The following is a 23,248-nucleotide window of genomic DNA, read 5'->3' as shown; positions in this document are numbered from 1 at the left end:
TCTGTATGCAAATCATTTGCCACTGTTTTTTCTTTAAATACATTGCTGTAATCATATAATTTTGCTCCTTTTTTGCTAACATAAGTATTTTTCTTGTATGTGTTTTATAAACATAATTTGTAATGGCTGTGTGATACTGTGATATAATTTTGCTCCTTTTTTGCTAACATAAATATTTTTCTTGTATGTGTTTTATAAATATAATTTGTAATGGTTGTGTGATATTGTGTCCAATAATTAAACCATACTTTTTAACCTAACTGTGCACCTATTACTGAATTTACATTGTAGCCATTTATTTAATTGGAAATAATACTGCAGGGAATATTGTTAGTCTAAAATATCTTCTGTATTTAAAATTATTTCTGAAACACAGACTATCAAAATAGAATTACTAAATTACTAATTGAAAACATTTAGAATTTCTTTTATTTTTTAATTTTTATTTATTTTTTATTATACTTTAAGTTTTAGGGTACATGTGCACAATGTGCAGGTTAGTTACATTATGTATACATGTGCCATGTTGGTGTGCTGAGCCCAGTAACTCGTCATTTAACATTAGGTATATCTCCTAATGCTATCCCTCCGCCCTCCCCCTACCCCACCACAGGCCCCGGTGTGTGATGTTCCCCTTCCTGTGTCCATGTTCTCATTGTTCAATTCCCACCTATGAGTGAGAACATGCGGTGTTTGATTTTTTGTCCTTGTGACAGTTTGCTGAGAATGATGGTTTCCAGCTTCATCCATGTCCCTACAAAGGACATGAACTCATCATTTTTTATGGCTGCATAGTATTCCATGGTGTATATGTGCCACATTTTCCTAATCCAGTCCATCGTTGTTGGACATTTGGCTTGGTTCCAGGTCTTTGCTATTGTGAATAGTGCTGCAGTAAACATACATGTGCATGTGTCTTTATAGCAGCATGATTTATAATCCTTTGGGTATATACCCAGTAATGGGATGGCTGGGTCAAATGGTATTTCTAGTTCTAGATCCCTGAGAAGAATAGAGTCAGGGTCTCATTGTGTTGCCTAGGCTGGTCTCCAACTCCTGGGCTCAAGGATCCTCCAACTTTGACCTCCTGAAGTGCTGGGATCACAGGCATGAGCCACAGTGCCTGGCCTAGACTTTTTTTAAGGCTGTGTTCTTTAGTTTTTTGAAAAAAAGACGAGGGTCTTGCTATGTTGCCCGAGATTACACGTGTGAACTACTGTACCCAGCTAAGGCTCTTAATACTTTTTGTCAAATTGCTTTCCAAAGTGTTCCAGTTTATATGCCCACAAGCAGTATATGAGAGTGCTTAGTTTCACTACCTTATTCTAGCATTAGACATTAATGTTTAAAAATCAAAGATAAACCTGTTAATTTGGTATGTGGAAAATGATACTTCATTATTTAAAAATCTCTTTTTTGAAAAGACTGCTAATGAGGTTTCTTTTTCATATGTTTTTCCTTTATTTGTATTTCCTCTCCTGTGAATGAACTTTTTATGTCCTTTGCCAGTTAAGCATATGGAGTTTGTGTGTGTATGTGTTTTTTTAAATCGTTTGTAGAGGTTCCTTTTTTTTTTTTTTTTTTTGAGACAGAGTCTTGCTCTGTCGCCCAGGCTGCAGTGCAGTGACGTGATCACGGCTCACTGAAACCTCCGCCTCCCGAGTTCAGGCAATTCTCCTGCCTCAGCCTCCTGAGTAGCTGGGACTACAGGCGCATGCCACCATGCCCGGCTAATTTTTGTATTTTTAGTAGAGACAGGGTTTCACCATGTTAGCCAGGATGGTCTCGATCTCCTGACCTCATGATCCGCCCGCCTTGGCCTCCCAAAGTGCTGGGATTACAGGTGTGAGCCACTGCACCCGGCCTGTAGAGGTTCTTTTTTTGATTATTCCTTACTAAACTTTATTTGTTTTATAAATACAATGAGTACACAACAGGCTTTATATATAATTAGTTTTTTATGTCATACCAATTTTATATTTTGTGTGACACATTACACCATTGCCATAACTCAACTAAAATATGAAAATATTACAGAAATATTTTTTGTGATTTGTAAAAGCCTGACATTTCTAATTCATTCATTAATATAGGAAGAATATATGTGTATTTTTACATACACACACATATACATGCACTTATGTGCATATATATATACACACTATGAGTATAATTACAGATATTTTTCTCTGGAATTGAAACTTATTTTACTCAATAAAGCAAAGAACTATCTAAATCTGTCTTATCTTGATGTATTTGTCTTTTTTTTTTTTAAAGTACACTAAATCACAGTAATATAACCCTTCAATTAAACACTTAAGTATTTAAACTGTTTCTTTGAAGGTCCTTAATTTTGTTAGAATTTAAAGGTAACCCCCCAAATTTCATCTCTCAGTGAAATTCTTTTTTTTTTAATCTACATTCAATTATAGTACCTACATTTCCAGGTTTTATGGCTGCCCTGTATTTTTACATGTTTTTTTAAATTTTATTATTATTATACTTTAAGTTTTAGGGTACATGTGCATAACGTGCAGGTTTGTTACATATGTATACATGTGCCATGTTGGTGTGCTGCACCCATTAACTCATCATTTAGCATTAGGTATATCTCCTAATGCTATCCCTCCCCCCTCCCCCCCACCCCACAACAGTCCCCAGTGTGTGATGTTCCCCTTCCTGTGTCCATGTGTTCTCATTGTTCAATTCCCACCTATGAGTGAGAACATGCGGTGTTTGGTTTTTTGTCCTTGCGATAGTTTGCTGAGAATGATGGTTTCCAGCTTCATCCATGTCCCTACAAAGGACATGAACTCATCATTTTTTATGGCTGCATAGTATTCCATGGTGTATATGTGCCACATTTTCTTAATCCAGTCTATTGTTGTTGGACATTTAGGTTGGTTCCAAGTCTTTTTTATTGTGAATAGTGCCGCTATAAACATACATGCACATGTGTCTTTATAGCAGCATGATTTATAATCCTTTGGGTATATACCCAGTAATGGGATGGCTGGGTCAAATGGTATTTCTAGTTCTAGATCCCTGAGAAATTGCCACACTGATTTCCACAATGGTTGAACTAGTTTACAGTCCCATCAACAGTGTAAAAGCGTTCCTATTTCTCCACATCCTCTCCAACACCTGTTGTTTCCTGACTTTTTAATGATCACCATTCTAACTGGTGTGAGATGGTATCTCACTGTACTTTTGATTTGCGTTTCTCTGATGGCCAGTGATGATGAGCATTTTTTTCATGTGTATTTTGGCTGCATACATGTCTTCTTTTGAGAAGTGTCTGTTCATATCCTTCACCCACTTCTTGATGGGGTTGTTTGTTTTTTTCTTGTAAATTTGTTTGAGTTCATGTAGATTCTGGATATTAGCCCTTTGTCAGATGAGTAGGTTGCAAAAATTTTCTCCCATTCTGTAGGTTGCCTGTTCACTCTGATGGTAGTTTCTTTTGCTGTGCAGAAGCTCTTTAGTTTAATTAGATCCCATTTGTCAATTTTGGCTTTTGTTGCCATTGCTTTTGGTGTTTTAGACATGAAGTCCTTGCCCACGCCTATGTCCTGAATGGTATTGCCTAGGTTTTCTTCTAGGGTTTTTATGGTTTTAGGTCTAACATGTAAGTCTTTAATCCATCTTGAATTAATTTTTATATAAGGCGTAAGGAAGGGATCCAGTTTCAGCTTTCTACATATGGCTAGCCAGTTTTCCCAGCACCATTTATTAAATAGGGAATCCTTTCCCCATTGCTTGTTTTTGTCAGGTTTGTCAAAGATCAGACAGTTGTAGATATGCAGCATTATTTCTGAGGGCTCTGTTCTGTTCCATTGGTCTATATCTCTGTTTTGGTACCAGTACCATGCTGTTTTGGTTACTGTAGCCTTGTAGTATAGTTTGAAGTCAGGTAGCGTGATGCCTCCAGCTTTGTTCTTTTGGCTTACGATTGACTTGGCGATGCGGGCTCTTTTTTGGTTCCATATGAACTTTAAAGTAGTTTTTTCCAATTCTGTGAAGAAAGTCATTGGTAGCTTGATGGGGATGGCATTGAATCTATAAATTACCTTGGGCAGTATGGCCATTTTTACGATATTGATTCTTCCTACCCATGAGCATGGAATGTTCTTCCATTTGTTTGTATCCTCGTTTATTTCATTGAGCAGTGGTTTGTAGTTCTCCTTGAAGAGGTTCTTCACATCCCTTGTAAGTTGGATTCCTAGGTATTTTATTCTCTTTGAAGCAATTGTGAATGGGAGTTGACCCATGATTTGGCTCTCTGTCTGTTATTGGTGTATAAGAATGCTTGTGATTTTTGTACATTGATTTTGTATCCTGAGACTTTGCTGAAGTTGCTTATCAGCTTGAGATTTTGGGCTGAGACGATGGGGTTTTCTAGATATACAATCATGTCATCTGCAAACAGGGACAATTTGACTTCCTCTTTTCCTAATTGAATACCCTTTATTTCCTTCTCCTGCCTGATTGCCCTGGCCAGCACTTCCAACACTATGTTGAATAGGAGTGGTGAGAGAGGGCATCCCTGTCTTGTGCCCATTTTCAAAGGGAATGCTTCCAGTTTTTGCCCATTCAGTGTGATATTGGCTGTGGGTTTGTCATAGATAGCTCTTATTATTTTGAGATACGTCCCATCAATACCTAATTTATTGAGAGTTTTTAGCATGAAGGGTTGTTGAATTTTGTCAAAGGCCTTTTCTGAATCTATTGAGATAATCATGTGGTTTTTGTCTTTGGTTCTGTTTATATGCTGGATTACATTTATTGATTTGCATGTGTTGAACCAGCCTTGCATCCCAGGGATGAAGCCCACTTGATCATGGTGTATAAGCTTTTTGATGTGCTGCTGGATTCGGTTTGCCAGTATTTTATTGAGGATTTTTGCATCAATGTTCATCAAGGATATTGGTCTGAAATTCTCTTTTTTTGTGGTGTCTCTGCCAGCCTTTGGTATCAGGATGATGCTGGCCTCATAAAATGAATTAGGGAGGATTCCCTCTTTTTCTATCGATTGGAATAGTTTCAGAAGGAATGGTACCAGCTCCTCTTTGTACCTCTGGTAGAATTCGGCTGTGAATCCATCTGGTCCTGGACTTTTTTTGGTTGGTAAGCTATTGATTATTGCCTCAATTTCAGAGCCTGTTATTGGTCTATTCAGAGATTCAGTTTCTTCCTGGTTTAGTCTTGGGAGGATGTATGTGTCTAGGAATTTATCCATTTCTTCTAGATTTTCTAGTTTATTTGTGTAGAGGTGTTTGTAGTATTCTCTGATGGTAGTTTGTATTTCTGTGGGATCGGTGGTGATATCCCCTTTGTCATTTTCTATTGCATCTATTTGATTCTTCTCTCTTTTCTTCTTTATTAGTCTTGCTAGCAGTCTATCAATTTTGTTGATCTTTTCAAAAAACCAGCTCCTGGATTCATTAATTTTTTGAAGGGTTTTTTGTGTCTCTATTTCCTTCAGTTCTGCTCTGATCTTAGTTATTTCTTGCCTTCTGCTAGCTTTTGAATGTGTTTGCTCTTGCTTTTCTAGTTCTTTTAATTGTGATGTTAGGGTGTCAATTTTAGATCTTTCCTGCTTTCTCTTGTGGGCATTTAGTGCTATAAATTTCCCTCTATATAGTGCTTTGAATGTGTCCCAGAAATTCTGGTATGTTGTGTCTTTGTTCTCATTGGTTTCAAAGAACATCTTTATTTCTGCCTTCATTTCATTATGTACCCAGTAGTCATTCAGGAGCAGGTTGTTCAGTTTCCATGTAGTTGAGTGGTTTTGAGTGAGTTTCTTAATCCTGAGTTTTAATTTGATTGCACTGTGGTCTGAGAAACAGTTTATTATAATTTCTGTTCTTTTACATTTGCTGAGGAGTCCTTTACTTCCAACTGTGTGGTCAATTTTGGAGTAGGTGTGGTGTGGTGCTGAAAAGAATGTATATTCTGTTGATTTGGAATGGAGAGTTCTGTAGATGTCTATTAGGTCCGCTTGGTGCAGAGCTGAGTTCAATTCCTGGGTATCCTTGTTAACTTACTGTCTCGTTGATCTGTCTAATGTTGACAGTGGGGTGTTAAAGTCTCCCATTATTATTGTGTGGGAGTCTGAGTCTCTTTGTAGGTCACTCAGGACTTGCTTTATGAATCTGGGTGCTCCTGTATTGGGTGCATATATATTTAGGATAGTTAGCTCTTCTTGTTGAATTGATCCCTTTACCATTATGTAATGGCCTTCTTTGTCTCTTTTGATCTTTGTTGGTTTAAAGTCTGTTTTATCAGAGACTAGGATTGCAACTTCTGCTTTTTTTTTTTTTGTTTTCCATTTGCTTGGTAGATCTTACTCCATCCCTTTATTTTGAGCCTATATGTGTCTCTGCACATGAGATGGGTTTCCTGAATACAGCACACTGATGGGTCTTAACTCTTCATCCAATTTGCAAGTCTGTGTCTTTTAATTGGAGCGTTTAGCCCATTTACATTTAAAGTTAATATTGTTATGTGTGAATTTGATCCTGTCATTCTGATGTTAGCTGGTTATTTTGCTCGTTAGTTGATGCAGTTTCTTCCTAGCCTTGGTGGTCTTTATAATTTGGCATGTTTTTGCAGGGGCTGGTACCGGTTGTTCCTTTCCATGTTTAGTGCTTCCTTCAGGAGCTCTTGTAAGGCAGGCCTGGTGGTGACAGAATCTCTCGGCATTTGCTTGTCTGTAAAGTATTTTATTTCTCCTTCACTTAGGAAGCATAGTTTGGCTGGATATGAAATTCTGGGTTGAAAATTCTTTAAGAATGTTGAATATTGGTCCCCACTCTCTTCTGGCTTGTAGAGTTTCTGCCAAGAGATCAGCTGTTAGTCTGATGGGCTTCCATTTGTGGGTAACCCGACCTTTCTCTCTGGCTGCCCTTAACATTTTTTCCTTCATTTCAACTTTGGTGAATCTGACAATTATGTGTCTTGGAGTTGCTCTTCTCGGGGAGTATCTTTGTGGCGTTCTCTGTATTTCCTGAATGTGAATGTTGGCCTGTCTTGCTAGATTGGGGAAGTTCTCCTGGATAATATCCTGCAGAGTGTTTTCCAACTTGGTTCCATTCTCCCCGTCAGTTTCAGGTACACCAATCAGACGTAGATTTGGTCTTTTCACATAGTCCCATATTTCTTGGAGGCTTTGTTCATTTCTTTTTTTTCTTTTTTCTCTAAACTTCTCTTCTCACTTCATTTCATTCATTTCATCTTCCATCACTGATATCCTTTCTTCCAGTTGATCACATCGGCTACTGAGGCTTCTGCATTCGTCACGTAGCTCTTGTGCCTTGGTTTTCAGCTCCATCAGGTCCTTTAAGGACTTCTCTGCATTGGTTATTCTAGTTATCCATTCATCTACTTTTTTTTCAAAGCTTTTAACTTCTTTGCCATTGGTTCGAATTTCCTCCTGTAGCTGGGAATAGTTCGATCGTCTGAAGCCTTCTTCTCTCAACGTGTCAAAGTCATTCTCCATCCAACTTTGTTCCGTTGCTGGTGAGGAGCTGCATTCCTTTGGAGGAGGAGAGGTGCTCTGATTTTTAGAGTTTCCAGTTTTTCCACTGTGTTTTTTTCCCATCTTTGTGGTTTTATCTACATTTGGTCTTTGATGATGGTGACGTGCTGATGGGTTTTTGGTGTGGATGTCCTTTCTGTTTGTTAGTTTTCCTTCTAACAGACAGGACCCTCAGCTGCTGGTCTGTTCGAGTTTGCTGGAGGTGCACTCCAGATGCTGTTTGCCTGGGTATCAGCAGTGGTGGCTGCAGAACAGCATATATTGGTGAACCGCAAATGGTGCTGCCTGATCGTTCCTCTGAAGTTTTGTCCCAGAGGAGTACCCGGCTGTGTGAGGTGTCAGTCCGCCCCTACTGGGGGGTGCCTCCCAGTTAGGCTACTCGGGGGTCAGGGACCCACTTGAGGAGGCAGTCTGCCCGTTCTCAGATCTCAGGCTGTGTGCTGGGAGAACCACTACTCTCTTCAAAGCTCAGTTGGAAATGCAGAAATCACCCATCTTCTGTGTCGCTCACGCTGGGAGCTGTAGACCAGAGCTGTTCCTATTCGGCCATCTTGGCTCCTCCAGTGAGGTTCTTAATAGGGTAAAAATTGGAACTGTTTGTCAATGGCAGATCTGTCACCAGCTTTTTCAGACTACAGCAGTGAAGGCTGTCTGTGATTCATAACTACAACCACTGTTTCTATTGCCAAATGCCATTTTGGTTTATGACTTTATCATACAATGTGCCTATAAGTTTTTTTTTTGTAATTGAGATACAATTTATATAAAAATATTTACTCTTGATAGAAAAGATACAAAGTATGTCTTCTGACCACAGTGGGATGAAATTATAAATTAGTTAACAGGAAGAAATTTAGTAAACCCACAAACATGTGGAAATTAAACCACATACTTCTATGTAACTAATGAGTCAACGAAGAAATCAAAAGGGAAATTAGAAAATACTTTGAGATGAATAAAATAGAAAATGATGCAGCTAAAGCAGTGCTTATAGAAGTTTATAGTTGCAAGTGCCCATCATAAAAAAAAAAAAAAAAAAAAAAACAAAAAAAAAAGCTTTTAAAAAAAAAAATAATATTTTAAAATAAAAAAAAAAAAAAAAAAAAAAAAAAAACCCAAGAATAAGGATCTAAAATCAGTAACCTAACCTTCCAACTTAAGATGCTGGAAAAAGAAGCACCCATTAAACTTAAAGCATGTGAAGGAAGGGAATACTAAAGATTAGAGTAGCAATTAATTAAACAGAATAGAAAAACAACAGATAATCAACAAAACCAAATTTACTTCTCTGAAAAGATCAACAAAATTGACAAACCTTTAGTTATATTGACCAAGAAGGAGAGAGAAGACTCAAATTACTGGACTCAGAATTGAGAGGGCCAGAAGATGGACATATTAGAAAAAAAAAGGAAAAGCGAGGATACTTTCGAGGGTGGTGGCTTATGTCTGTAATCCCGCAGTTTGAGAGATCAAGGCCGGAGGATCACTTGAGCCCAGGAGTTCAAGACTGGCCTAGGTCACATAGGGAGACCCCATATCTACATAAAACAAAAAAAATTAGCTGCGTGTGGCAGCTTGTACCTATAGTCCCAGCTACCTGGGAGGCTGAGATGGGAGGATTGGTGTGCCTGGGAGGTTGAGGCTGCAATGAGCTGTGATTGTGCCACTGCACTCTAAGCTTGGTGGTAGAGCAAGACCTTGGCTCAAAAAAAAAAAAAAAAAAAAGACATTATTACAGACCTGACAGAACTAAAAAGGATTATAAGTTAATATTATGAAAAATCATAGGCTGGGTGCAGTGGCTCACACCTGTAATCTCAGCACTTTGGGAGGCAGAGGTGGGCAGATCACGAGGTCAGGAGTTCGAGATCAGCCTGACCAACATGGTGAAACCCCATCTCTACTAAAAATACAAAAATTAGCCGGGTATGGTGGTGCGTGCCTGTTATCCCAGCTACTCAGGAGGCTGAGGCAGGAGAATCACTTGAACCTGGGAGGCAGAGGTTGCAGTGAGCTGAGATCGTGCCCTTGCACTCCAGCCTGGGCGACAGAGCAAGACTCCATCTCAAAAAAAAAAAAAAAAAAGAAAAGAAAAATTGTATACCAATAAATTAGATAACTTAGTTGAAGTGGACAAATTATTAGAAAGATAAAAACTACTGAAAGTGACTAAAGAAATAGACAATCTGAATAGATCTATGACAAGTAAAGTAATTGAATTAGTGATTAAGAAAACCAACTAAACAAATCCCTGCAAAGAAAAGCTCAGGCCTCAATGGCTTCACTGGTGAATTCTACCAAATATTGAAATAAGAATTAATGCAAATTCTTTACAAACTCTCCCAAGAAACAGAACAGGAGAGAACACTTCAAAACTCATTCTGTGAGATACCAGAAACAGTCAAAAGACATCATAAGAAACGAAAACTACAGACCAGTGACTCTTATGAATGTGGATCCAAATATCTTTAACAAAATACTAGCAAATCAACTCCAGCAACATACAAATAGGAGTATATACCATAATCAAGTGGGATTTATTCCAGGAATGCAAGGTTGGTTTAGTATCTGAAAATAAATGAATGTAATACACTATTGAGGATAAAAAACATGATCTTAACAATAAATGAAGAAAAAGCATTTAACAAACTCTTAACACCCTTGTAGCATAAGAACACATAAACTATCTTGTAATATTTTTGGGCTTTAGGATCGAATAGGTCGGGAATAGACGGAACTTCTTGACCCTTGTAAATGGAATCTAAAAAAAAAAAAATGACAGGAAACATCATACTTAATTTTGACAGATTGAATGCTTTCTCCCTAAAATGAGAAACAAAACAAATAGGTCATTATATTTTTCTTCACTTCTGTTTAACATTGTACTAGAGGTTCTTGCCAGGGCTATTAGGCATAGAAAAGAAATAAAAGTCCTCTATGTTGGAAAGGAAAAAGTAAAATTATCTCCCCGTATTCACAGGTGACATAACCTTGTATATAGAAAATCCTAGGGAATCCACTAAAAAACTGTTTGAAGTAATAAATGAGTTTAGCAAGACTGCAGGATACAAAACCAGCATACAAAATATAAATTGTATTTATATACACTTGTAGTGAACAATATGAAAATGAAATTAGGAAAATAATTCAATTACAGTAGCATCAAAAATAATACTTATGGCTGGGTGTGGTGGTGCCTCTTGCCTGTAATCCCAGCACTTTGGGAGGTTGAAGCAATAGAATCTTTTGAGCTCAGGAACTGGAGACCAGCCTGGGCAACTCAGTGAGATCTCATCTCTACTAAAAATTGAAAAAATTAGTCAGGTATGGTGGCACATGCCTGTAGTCTCTGCTGTTTGGAAGCTGAGGAGAGAGAATTGTTTGAACGTAGGAGGACAAGGCTGCAGTGAGCCTTATGAGCCTTGATTATGCCACTCCACTAAGCCTGGGCAGCAGAATGAGATCCTTTCTCTATTAAAAAAAAACACACACACACACAAAAGAAAACTTACGAATAAATCTAACAAAAGAAGCACCAGTAATATCCAGATACTATGGTACTATATGAAGATAGATATAAAGATAAATGGAATAGAATTGAGAGTCAAGTCCAGGCATGGTGGCTAATGCCTGTAATCTTAGCACTTTGGGAGGCTGTGGTAGGCAGATCACTTGAGGTCAGGAGTTTGAGACCAGCCTGGCCAACATGGTGAAACCTTGTCTCTACTAAAAATACAAAAATTAGCCAGGTGTGATGGCACACGCCTGTAATCCCAGCTACTGGGGAGTCTGAGGCAGGAAAATCGCTTGAACCTGGGAGGCAGAGGTTGCAGTGAGCTGTGATCGCACCACTACACTCCAACCTGGGCGACAGAGTGAGACTGTCTCAAAAGTAAAAAAAAAGTATTGAGAGTCAAGAAATTGGCCGAGTGTGGTGGCTCACGCCTGTAATCCTACTACTTTGGGAGGCTGAGGTGAGCAGATCACTTGAGCCCAGGAGTTTGAGACCAGCCTGGGCAACATGGCAAAACCCCATCTCCACAAAAAGTACAAAAACTAGCCACAAATGATGGTGTGTGCCTGTAGTCTCAGCTACTGGGGAGGCTGAGATGGGAGGATTGCTTAAGCCTGGGAGGTTGAGGCTGCCAGTGAGCTGAGACTGCACTACTGCAGTCCAGCCTCAGTGACATAGCAAGACCCTGTCTCTGACAAAAGAAGAAGAAGAAGGAGAAGAAATAAACTCGTGTCTTTGGTCAACTGATTTTCTGTATGGATGCCAGTACCATTCAATGGAGAAAAAAATTGTCTTTTCAATGCATGGTGTTGGGACAACTGTCTATCCACATGTAAAAGAAGAAAGTTGGAAACTTACCTTATACCATGCAAAAATTAACTCAAAATGAATCAAAGACCTGAATATATGTGAGCTAAAATTATAAACCCCTTAGAAGAAAATACAGTAGTAAATTTTCATGTCCTTGGATTTGGCAGTGGATTATTAGATATAACAAAAGCACATGTGGTAAAAGAAAAAAGTAAATAAATTGGGTTTCACCAAAACTGAAAACTTGTTTTTCAGGGGACCCAAGAAGGTGAAAAAGCAACCCACAGTGTGGGAAAAAATATTTGTAAATCATATATAATGAGGTAATTGTATTTTTTTTTTTTTTTTTTTTTGAGTTGGAGTCTCACTTTGTCATCCAGGCTGGAGTGCAGTGGTGGCTTGACCTCAGCTCACTGCAACCTCTGCCTCCCAGGTTCAAGTGGTTCTCCTGTTTCAGCCTCCTTAGTAGCTGGGATTACAGGCATGTGCCCAGCTGATTTTTTGTATTTTTGGTAGAGACGGGGTTTCACTATGTTGGTCAGGCTGACCTCAAACTCCTGACCTCAAGTGATCCACCCACCTTGGCTTCCCAAAGTGCTGGGATTACAGCGTGAGCCACTTCGCCCAGCTGGTAATTGTATTTAGACTATCTAAGGGACTCTTACAACCCAATAATAAAAATACAAACAACCCAATTAAAAACATGACAGAGGAGGGAAAGTGGCAAATTAAAAAAAAAAGTATTAAACTAACATGGGCAAAAGATCTGAATAGGTATTACAAAAAATCTAATAATCCACTGCCAAATAGATATACAAAAAAGATAAACATACAACACAAAAGCTTAACATCACCTGTCACTAGGGAAATGCATATCAAAACCACAATGAGCTGAGTGCCGTGGCTCACGCCTGTAATCCCAGCACTGTGGGAGGCCAAGGAGGATGGATCACTTGAGATCAGGAGTTTGAGACCAGCCTGGCCAACATGATGAAACCCTGTTTCTACTAAAAATACAAAAATTAGCCAGGCATGGTGGTGGGCTCCTGTAATCCCAGCTACTTGGGAGGCTGAGGCATGAGGCTCGAACCTGGGAGGCAGAGGTTGCAGTGAGCCAAGATCTTCCCATTGCATTCCAGCCTAGGTGACAGAGCAAGACTCTGTCTGAAAACAAAAAAAAACACAAAAAACCCACAACGAGATGCCATCTCAATTTCTAGGATGGCTGTAATAAAACTGCCTCCCAGGCTGAAGTGATCCTTCTGCCTCAGCCTCCCAAGTAGCTGGGACTACAGTTGCATGCCACCACGCCTGACTAACTTTTGTATTTTTTGTAGAGATGGGGTTTTGGCATGTTACCCAGGCTGGTCTTGAACTCCTGAGCTCAAGAGATCTGCCTGCGTCAGCCTCCCAAAGTGCTAGGATTACAGGAGTGAGCCACTGTGCCTGGTGTTCGCTCAGCTGCTTTCAAAAAGTCTGGCAGTTCCTCAAAAAATTAAAAATAGCCTTACCATAGGACCCAGCTGTTCTACTTGTAGATATCTACCAACAAACTGAAACATATTAACTAAGAAGTTTGTATGTGATTTTTTCTTTTCCCCCAGATGGAGTCACTCTGTCAACCAAGCTGGAGTGCAGTGGTGCGATCTTGGCTCACTGCAACCTCTGCCTCCCAGGTTCAAGCAATTCTCCTGCCTCAGCCTCCTGAGTAGCTGGGACTGCAGGTGCCCACCACTGTGCCTGGCTAATTTTTTTGTAGTTTTAATAGAGACGGGGTTTCACCATGTTGGCCAGCCTGGTCTCGAACTCTTGACCTCTGGTGATCTGCCCACCTCAGCCTCCCGAAGTGCTAGGATTACAGGCATGAGCCACTGCACTTGGTCCTATGGATGTTTATAGCAGCAGCATTCATAATAGTCAAAGGTGGGAGCAAGTCAAATGACCATCAGCTGATGAATTGATAAATAATGCACGTTAGAATATTATTTGGCCATTAAAAAGAATAAAATACCAATACATTCTACAACTTCGTTGGACTTTGAAAACATTATGCTAAGTGAAAGAAGCCAAACACAAAAGACCACCTATTGCATGATTCAGTTTATATTAAATTTGCATAATAGGTTAAGTCTATAGAGACAGAAAGTACATTAGTGGTTGGTTAGGGCTTAGGCGAACAGAGAGACAGGTTGATAGCTAAAGGATACAGAATGGCGCTTTTTTTTTTGCAGGAGGGGGATCTTTCTGTAATGATAATGTTTGAAAACTGACTGTGGTGATGGTTGTGCATATATGTGCAAAACTAAAGAGCACTGAATTGGCCAGGTGCAGTAGCTCATGCCTGTAATCCTAACGCTTTGGGAGGCCAAGGTGGGAAAGCTCCCTTGAGTGCAGGTGTTCAAGATCAGCTTGAGCAACACAACGAGACCTCATCTGTGCAAAAGAACTATCAGGTGTGATGGTGCACATCCGTAGCCCCAGCTACTTTGGGAGGCTGAGGTGAGAGGGTTACTTGAGCCCAGGAGGTCAAGGCTGCAGTGAGCTATGATGACATCACTGCGTTCCACCCTGGGCGACAGAGCGAGGCCCTGTCATTTATTCATTCATTCGTAAATACATACTTACATATACATACGTACACCTATACATACATACCATTGAATTGTACATGTTATCTGGGAGAATTACTTACGTTTTCTGGGAGAATTGCATGGTATTTGTATTATATCTTATCATAGCTATTAAAAATTTATACTTCAGGCCTGGCGTGGTGGCTCATGCTTGTAATCCCAGCACTCTAGGAGGCCAAAGCAGGCAGATCACCTGAGGCCAGGAGTTTAAGACCAGCCTGGCCAATATGATGATAACACTGTCTCTACTAAAAATACAAAAATTAGCCAGGTGTGGTGGTAATCCCAGCTACCCTGATGGCTGAGGCATGAGAATCACTTGAACCAGGGAGGCAGAGGCTGCAGTGAGCTGAAATCACGCCATTGCACCCCAGCCTGGGCGACAGATTGAGACTCTGTCTCAAAATAAATAAATACAAGAAAAAAAATTATACTTCACTGAATTTTGGTGAATTTATCAACATTTACATTTTTTCCACGTTTTGGCTAATTTGAATAATGCTGCTATGAATATTCACTTATAAGTTTTTTGCTTAATATATATATGTTTTCAGTTCTCTTGGATGTATACCAAGGATATTCACTTAAAAATTTTTGCTTAATACATGTTTTCAGTTCTCTTGGATGTATACTAAGGAGAGGAATTTTGGGGTCATATGATAATTAAGTGTTTAAGTTTTTAATAAAATTGTCATAAAATACAGATTAACATAAAATTTACCATGTCAACCATTTTAAAACATACTGTTTAGTGGCATTAAGTATGTTCACAAAGTTGTGTGATCATCACCACACTTCGTTGACAGAGCTCTTTTTGTTTTGCAGAAGTGAAACTCTATACCCATTAAACAATAACTCCCCATGTCCCCATCCCCTAGTCCCTAACAACCACCATTCTATATTCTGTTTTTATAAATTTAACTACTATAGGGACTTCAGGTAAGTGGAATCATGCAATATTTGTCCTTTTGTGCCTAGCTTATTTTTCTTAGCATAATGTCCTCAAAGTTCATCCACATTGTAACGTGTGTCAGAATTTTCTTCCTTTTTACAGCTGAATAATGTACCATTTAAGTAAATTGGAGAAATCATGCCATTTTCCCACCGAAGTAAATGCTTCATATGTATTTTTTAAGGATATCAATTATAGCATGCATCACATAATAATGACATTTCAGTCAAGGATGGACTGCATATACAACAGTGGTCCCATAAGGTTATAATATTATATTTTTACTGTACTTTTTCTATATGTCGATATGTTTAGATACACAAATACCATTATGTTACAGTTGCCTACAATATTGAGTACAGTAACATGTTGTACAGGTTTATAGCTTAGGAGCATTAGGCTATATCATGTAGTCTAGGTGTAGTAGGCTTTACAATCTAGGTTTGGGTAAGTACACTCTGATGTTTGCACAATGACGAAATCACCTAATGATGCATTTCTCAGAATGTATCCTTGTTGGTAATTGATGCATGACTATATTTACTTTTCATGTCTCTTTTGTTTTCCTTAATCCGAAAAGATCACTCAACCTTTGTCTTTCATTACCTTGACATTTTTGAAGAGTGTAGGGCATTTATTTTGTAAAATGTCTTGCAATCTGGTTTTATCTGATATTTTCAGTTTAGATTCAACCAATGCCTTTTGACAAGAATATAACATAATTTTTTGTCCCTCATAATGTATAACATCATGAGGCACAGATGACGTTTGACTTGTTGATGATGTTGCCTTTGATACTTGGCTTAGGTGGTGTCTGCCAGGTTTTGATTATAGAGTTATTTGATCCCCAAAATTAAAAATAGAATTGCCATATGACCCAACAATTCACTTCTGGGATATACCTCTATAAGGGCTGCCATAACAAAATGCCACAGGCTGGATGGCTTAAACAACAGAAATTGCTCACGTTTCTGAAGTCTAGAATCTAAGACTGAGGTGCTGGCAAATTCAGTTCATAGTGAAGGCTCTCTACCTGGCTTAAAGACAACTGCCCACTTGCTGTGTGGGCATATGGCCTCTCCCCTGTGCATGAGGAGAGAGAGCTCTCATAAGGCCACTAGAGTCCCATCCTTATGACCTCATTTAACCTTAATTACCTCCTGAAAGGCCCCATCTCCAAATGCAGTTATAATGTATTGCATTTCTTTTGTAACTATGACTGTTGGGTCATGAGTTCCTTAAGGAAACTCATTTTTCCAAAGAAGACATATAGATGGTCAATAAGCTAATATGAAAAGATGCTTAATATCACTAATCACTAATCATTAGGGAAAGAAAATCAAAACCACAGTGAGATACCACTTCATACCCATTAGGATAGCTATTGCCAAAAAGAAAAAAAAAGTATTGGCAAGGATTGGAACCCTTGTGCATTGATAGTAGTAGTGCAAAATAGTGCGGCCATTGTGGAAAACAGTATGACAGTTCCCTAAAATTCATGGGTTGGAAGAATTAATATGTTTAAATGTCCATATTACCCAAAATGATCTACAGATTCAGTGTAATTCCTATCAAAATTCCAATATCATTTTTCACAGAAATAGAAAAAAAGTCTTTAAAATTTGTATGAAACCACAAAAGACTGAATAGCAAAACAATTTTGAACAAAAAGAACAAAGCCAGAGGTATTACATTCCCTATTTTCAAAATATATTATAAAGCAGTTGTAGTCAAAACAACATGGTACTGGCATAAAAACAGTACCAAAGGAACAGGATAGAAAGCCCAGAAACAAACCCATGCATTTATGGTCAGCTGATTTTTGACAGTGGTGCCAAGAACACACACTGGGTAAAGGACAATCTATTCAATAGATGATGCTGGGAGAAGTGGTCATTCACATGCAGGAGAATGAAATTAGACCCTTACATCATACACATACTTGAACTGAGTGGATTAAAGATTTAAAACATAAGAACTGAAACTGTAGAACTACTAGAAGAAAACACAGAGAAAGCTCTGTGACATTGATCTGGGCAATGATTTTTTGTTGTGATTTTAAAAGAGCAGGCAACCAACCAACAACAAAAAATAGACAAATGGGACTGTATCAAACTAAATAGTTTCTGTACAAGAAAAGAAACTAAGTGAAGAGACAACCCATAGAGGTAAAAAAAAAAAAAAAAAGTGTAAACCATATATCTGACAAGGGCTAATATCCAAAATACATAAGGAATTCAACTAAGTAGCAACAACAACAACAAAACCTGGCTAAAAAATGGGCAAAGGACCAGAACAGACACTTCATACAGATGAACAACAGGTTCATGAAAAAGCGTACAACATCACTAAGCGTCAGGAGAATGCAAATTAAGTGAGATGTCACCTCACATCTATTAGAATGGTTTTTATAAAAAAGATGAACAATAACAAGTGTCGGCATGGGGAGACAAGGAAACCCTCGTACACTGTTGGCGAAGATGTAAATTAGTACAACTATTTATGGAAAACAAGATGAAGGTCTCAAAAACCTAAAAATAGAACTAGCATGTGATCTAGCCATCCCACTTCTGGGTATATGTCTAAAGGAATTGAAATCAGTATGTTGAAGGGATGCTTGCACTCCAATGTTGATTGCAGCAGTATTCACAATAGCCAGTGTATGGAATCAACCTGTTTATCAGCAGATGAATGGATAAAGAAGATGTGGTGTATAACATGCAGTGGAATACTATTCAGCCTTGTAAATGAAGGAGATCCTGTCATTCATGACAACGTGTATGAACCTTGAAGACATTATACTAAGTGACATAAGCCAAACACAGAAAAACACATGCCACATGATCTCATTTGTATGTGTAATTTTAAAAAGTTGAACTCAGAAAGTAGAGTGATGATCACCAGAGGCTAGGAGTGGTAGTAAAGTGAGGGAGCGGGGAGTTGCTGGTCAAAGGTTATAAAGTTTCAGCTCAACAGGAGGAATAGGTGGAATAGGTTTTGAGATCTATTACATAGCAGGTGACTATAGTCCACAATAATGTATATTTTAAAATAACTAAGAGTGGGGAGGTGCAGTGGCTCACACCTGTAATCCCAACACTTTGTGAGGTCGAGGTGGGAGGATTGCTTGAGTCCAGGAATTCAAGACCAGCCTAGTCAATGTGATGAGACTGTGTCTCTGCAAAAGTAAAAAAAAGTAGCTGGGCGTGGTGGCATGCACCTGTAGTCTCAGGCTGAGTCAGGAGGATTGCTTGAACCCAGGAGTTCCAGGCTATGTGAGCTATGATTGTGCCACTACACTCCAGCCTAGGTGACAGAGGAAGACATTGTCTCTTAAAAAACAAAAACCTAAGTGAATATTTCAAATGTCTCACCACAAAAATGATAGGTGATGGATATATGTTAATTAGTTTGATTTAATAATTCCACATTGCATACATGTATTAAAGTATCACATTGTATCCCATAAATATATATAGCTATGACTATAATAAAACATTAAAATCAAAAATAGATAATTTGTGGAGAGATACTTTGAGATTATGTAAATATGCTCTTCCTCATCAAACTACCCAGCATTTTATCAACTGTTATTAAATCTTGCCTGACTTTGTTATTACCATAAAGAGAGCTTGCCTCCCCTCCCTCCCTCTCTTCTTTCCTTCGTGCTTTCCCTCCCTCCCTCCCTCCCTCCACTCTCCCTCATTCCTTCCTCCTTCCTTCCATTCGTCTCCCGTTTTATTATATAATAGTATAATCATTATTTTTTGAAGTTTAAATTGTGTCTTTATAATAATTTTTATTTATTTATTTATTTATTTATTTATTTAGAGAAAGAGTCTCGCTCTGTTGTCCAGGCTGGAGTGCAGTGGCGCAGTCTCAGCTCACTGCAAGCTCCGCCTCCCAGGTTCATGCCGTTCTCCTGCCTCACAGCCTCCCGAGTAGCTGGGACTACAGGCGCCCACGACCACACTCGGCTAATTTTTTTTGTATTTTTTTTTAGTAGAGATGGGGTTTCACCGTGTTAGCCAGGATGATCTCGATCTCCTGACCTCGTGATCCACCTGCCTTGGCCTCCCAAAGTGCTGGGATTACAGGCATGAGCCACCGCGCCCGGCCAATAATTTTTAAATACAGGATGTTACTCGTTGTGTTCTGTGTATCACAGTAGGAAGAAAGTCATGCTTTTAGATACTTTTCAAAGTATCCTCTCCTTGATCATTTCACTTATTGGATAGCTAATCCTCATTTGAGAGATGAATAGATGTAGTTCAAAGACTTGAAAGGAAATTAATGCAGTTTTCTTGTGTAGCATCTGCACAACTGAAATTGAGGGTCTTCTGCTTTCTTTCCTATTTGTAAAGATTTTTCTGGGAGAACAAAGTTCTTGTTAAAAGAGGGTATCCATTAGAATCCGCGTACAGAATACACCAAATTGTTATCTGTCCTTAAAAACTATTCATATCAAGGATCACCTGAGCCCAAGAGTTTGAGACCAGTCTGGGCAATATGGCAACATCCCATCTCTACAGAAATTTTAGAAATTAGCCAGGTGTGATGGCACACATTTGTGGTCCCAGCTACTCAGGAGACTGAGGTGGGAATATCTCTTGAGCTTGCTAGGCCGAGGTTGCAGTGAATGCTGATCACAACACTGCACTCCAGCCTGGGTGACAGAGCGAGACACTTATCTCAAAAGAAAAAAAAATCCATATCTATGCTGAATGGATCAGTATGTTATTTTTGTCTTATTCAGCTTCATTCTCAGATTTTGTTGATACACAGAACCATTTATTTTTTTAATATATAGCAAAATTGTAAATTAATTTTTATTTTTGACACAAATTGGTCTTATTATTAAGATGTGGGATGTGGTTTGCTTACTTGCTCCCTTAATATAAAAATGATGGCACTTCAATGGCCTGACAAAGTGTGTAACACCAAAATAGCATCTGCAGACACTTAGCAGTTTTTTTAAATTAATAAGTTTTTATCCAACAGTATAAAGAAAAGCAGTTCTTAATGATGATGACCTTGATGCAAGAAGTGACCTGTAGGGGAAGGACATCATAAAATTGTAATTGTTTCCATGAGAGCCTGAGACTCTCTTTTGGGCTAAGATTCAGTGTGCAGTAATACATTGATTGTGCATTATTGTTGCCTGGTTAACAGAAGCTAGAAGGATTTAGTTTGTTGCTTGAAAATCAAAGTGTTTGTAACAGAGGTGCAATCAACAGTTTAGTCATGAGAAATGATGTTTTTATACTAAATATAAATAGTTCATTTGTTTTTGTCTTTTAGGGGGTGCGGTTTGAGACAGAGTCTTGCTCTGTTGCTCAGGCTGGAGTGCAGTGGCGTGATCTTGGCTCACTGAAACCTCTGCCTCCTGCGTTCAAGCAATTCTCTGGCCTCAGCCTCCCGAGTAGCTGGGATTACAGGTGTGTGCCACCACACCTGTCTATAAATTTTTTTTTAAAGAAATGGGGCCTCGCTGTGTTGTCCAAGCTGGCCAAATCCCATTCACTTTTCTCCACACTAGTGACTCACTTTGAGAATCATTATCCATTAGTGGGTAATGTGACCAATTTCATGAGATGTGATTTTTTTTTTGAAAAAGAAAATAAAATACAAATATCAGAGTAAATCACAAGCTATAAGGTAGATATTGTTTTGTTAAACTTGCTGTATGTGTGTTTTTATGTACTGTGTTGCAGTATTATGTGTTTCTTACTTTGGGTGCTAGTCAAAAGAAGTTTGAAATCCAGAGTTTTGTACCATTTTTATTACCTCATGTACAACCTCATTTCTTCAAAGTATTTTTAATTTATGTTACTATGTTATGCAAATAGCTTGTTTTAGTAGCATTGGACTAGGGTAATGCAGGAGGAAAACTGATAATTTATTAAAATTCCTGGTGAGAAGTGCTAGCATAAAAAATACTGATAGTACTAAATGTTGACAAGGATGTGGCACATCTAGAATACTTATGCAGCACTGGTGGAAGTGTAAATTAGTACAGCCATTATGGAAAACTAATTGGCAGTATCTTCTTTTTTGGAGGCAGTATCTCACTCTGTCACCCAGGTTGGAGTGCAGTGGCGTGATCACGGCTCACTGCAACCTCCACCTCCGAGGCTCAAAGGATCCTCCTACCTCAGCTTCCTAGGTAGCTGGAACTATAGGTGTGTGCCACCACACGCATATAGTCCCATTTGCCCAGGGTGGTCTTGAACTCCTGGGCTCAAGTGATCCTCCTGCCTTGGCCTCCCAAAGTGCTGGGATTATAGGCATGAGCTACTGTGCCCAACTGGCAGTATCTTCTTAAGCTGAAGCATGTCTTGTTACCTATCAATTCTACTTCTACATGTATATCCAAGAAAAATGTGAACATGTACACCAAAAGCCACGTACAAGAGTAATCACAGTAGCATTATTCAGAATAGCCAAAGACTGGAAATAACTTAAATATTCATCAACAGAAAGGCTAAATAGATTTTCATATATTTACAAATGAATACTGTATAAGTAACAAGAATAAATGAACCATTGCTATCTGCCATACCTTGCATAAATCTCACAAACATAATATTAAGCCACAGAAGCCAGATACTATTTGATTTCATAAAGTACAAAAATAAACAAATGAACCTGTGTGTTAGAAGTCAGGATAGTAGCTATTTTTGGTGGTGGTGTGGTGAGGTAGTTGCTGGGAGGAGGAATGAGGGATATTTCTGGAGTGTTGGTTATATACTATTTAATCTGGGTGCTTGTTATATATGTGTATTTGTGAAAATTTATTGAGCTGTACACTTAAGATTTTGCATATTTCGATATTAAAAGTTTTAAAAATTTATACATTTTTGTCTGGTTTTAAAATTTGAAAGCAAGTAAAACGCAATCAGCGATGAATTTTAAAGTACCTACTCTGTACAAGCAAAGTGCTAGCTATTGGGAACACAAAGATGAAAAACTAGGACTTTTATTTTCTAAGGACTCATGTTTTTTTGAGAAGACACGTACTCAAGTAACATGATGCTAGACAGACTGTCCTGAGAATATAGGGCTTGAAATCACCCCTAAGGTTGATGCAGTGCTTTTGTTTCTGGTCTTGTCTGTGTTTGTTAAGATATCTTAATCTTGCCCTTTTTTTCTTTTTCTTTTTTTCTTTTTTTTTTTTTTAAATAGCATCTGACAGATACGTCTCATGGTGTAAGAAATAAGTGCCTGCAGTTACTTGGCAATCTTGGCTCTTTGGAGAAAAGTGTCACAAAAGATGCAGAAGGCCTAGCTGCCAGAGATGTCCAGAAGATTATAGGGGATTACTTCAGTGACCAAGACCCACGTGTCAGAACAGCAGCTATAAAAGCCATGGTAAACGTGATTATGGAAACTAGTTGGGGCTAGTGTTCATTTTTGTTTTTTAAGTTTATAGCTGGTGCTGCCTTGGATACACTGTGAATTCTTCAGCATATACTTTCGGGAAGGTATTGGTGGTGGCCTCATGGAACTCAGTGACACACATTCCTGTATACAAGTGTGCTTTTTTGGCTTTCTCTGGTAGCTTTCATGTGTATTTATGAAACATGGAAAGCACAATAGGAACCTGTTATAATTCCTTCGACCTGGAGGCATATGACTTGGCATGATATTATAATAGGGGGAGGTGGTGTTAATCATTTTTTCTTTAGCCTTCATATCATTATTTCATATTTTTCTAATATCTTCTTGGGACAGTCCATGGGTTAGATTTATGAAATGCTCGAATGCTTCTATTGAAAGACGACAAGTTTCTTATTTATATA

The 23,248-nt window shown here is 38.6% G+C and overlaps 1 protein-coding gene across 3 annotated transcripts in view; it reads left to right on the top strand.

Annotated features, from left to right (window-relative positions):
• Positions 1-23,248, top strand: part of INTS4 (integrator complex subunit 4) — a 133,036-nt gene that overhangs the window by 20,672 nt on the left and 89,116 nt on the right. For all 3 annotated transcript variants that reach the window (XM_058446646.1, XM_032167003.2, XM_058446644.1), the window contains exon 5: positions 22,632-22,817. In XM_058446646.1, coding sequence (XP_058302629.1) covers positions 22,632-22,817 — 186 coding nt within the window. The remainder of the gene's footprint in view (positions 1-22,631; positions 22,818-23,248) is intronic.

This window comes from Hylobates moloch, unplaced genomic scaffold, assembly GCF_009828535.3.
Source record: "Hylobates moloch isolate HMO894 unplaced genomic scaffold, HMol_V3 SCAFFOLD_11, whole genome shotgun sequence".
Classification (NCBI taxonomy): Eukaryota; Metazoa; Chordata; class Mammalia; order Primates; family Hylobatidae; genus Hylobates; species Hylobates moloch.
Note: the sequence above shows the minus strand (reverse complement) of the source record. Positions and strands in the feature narration are given on the sequence as shown.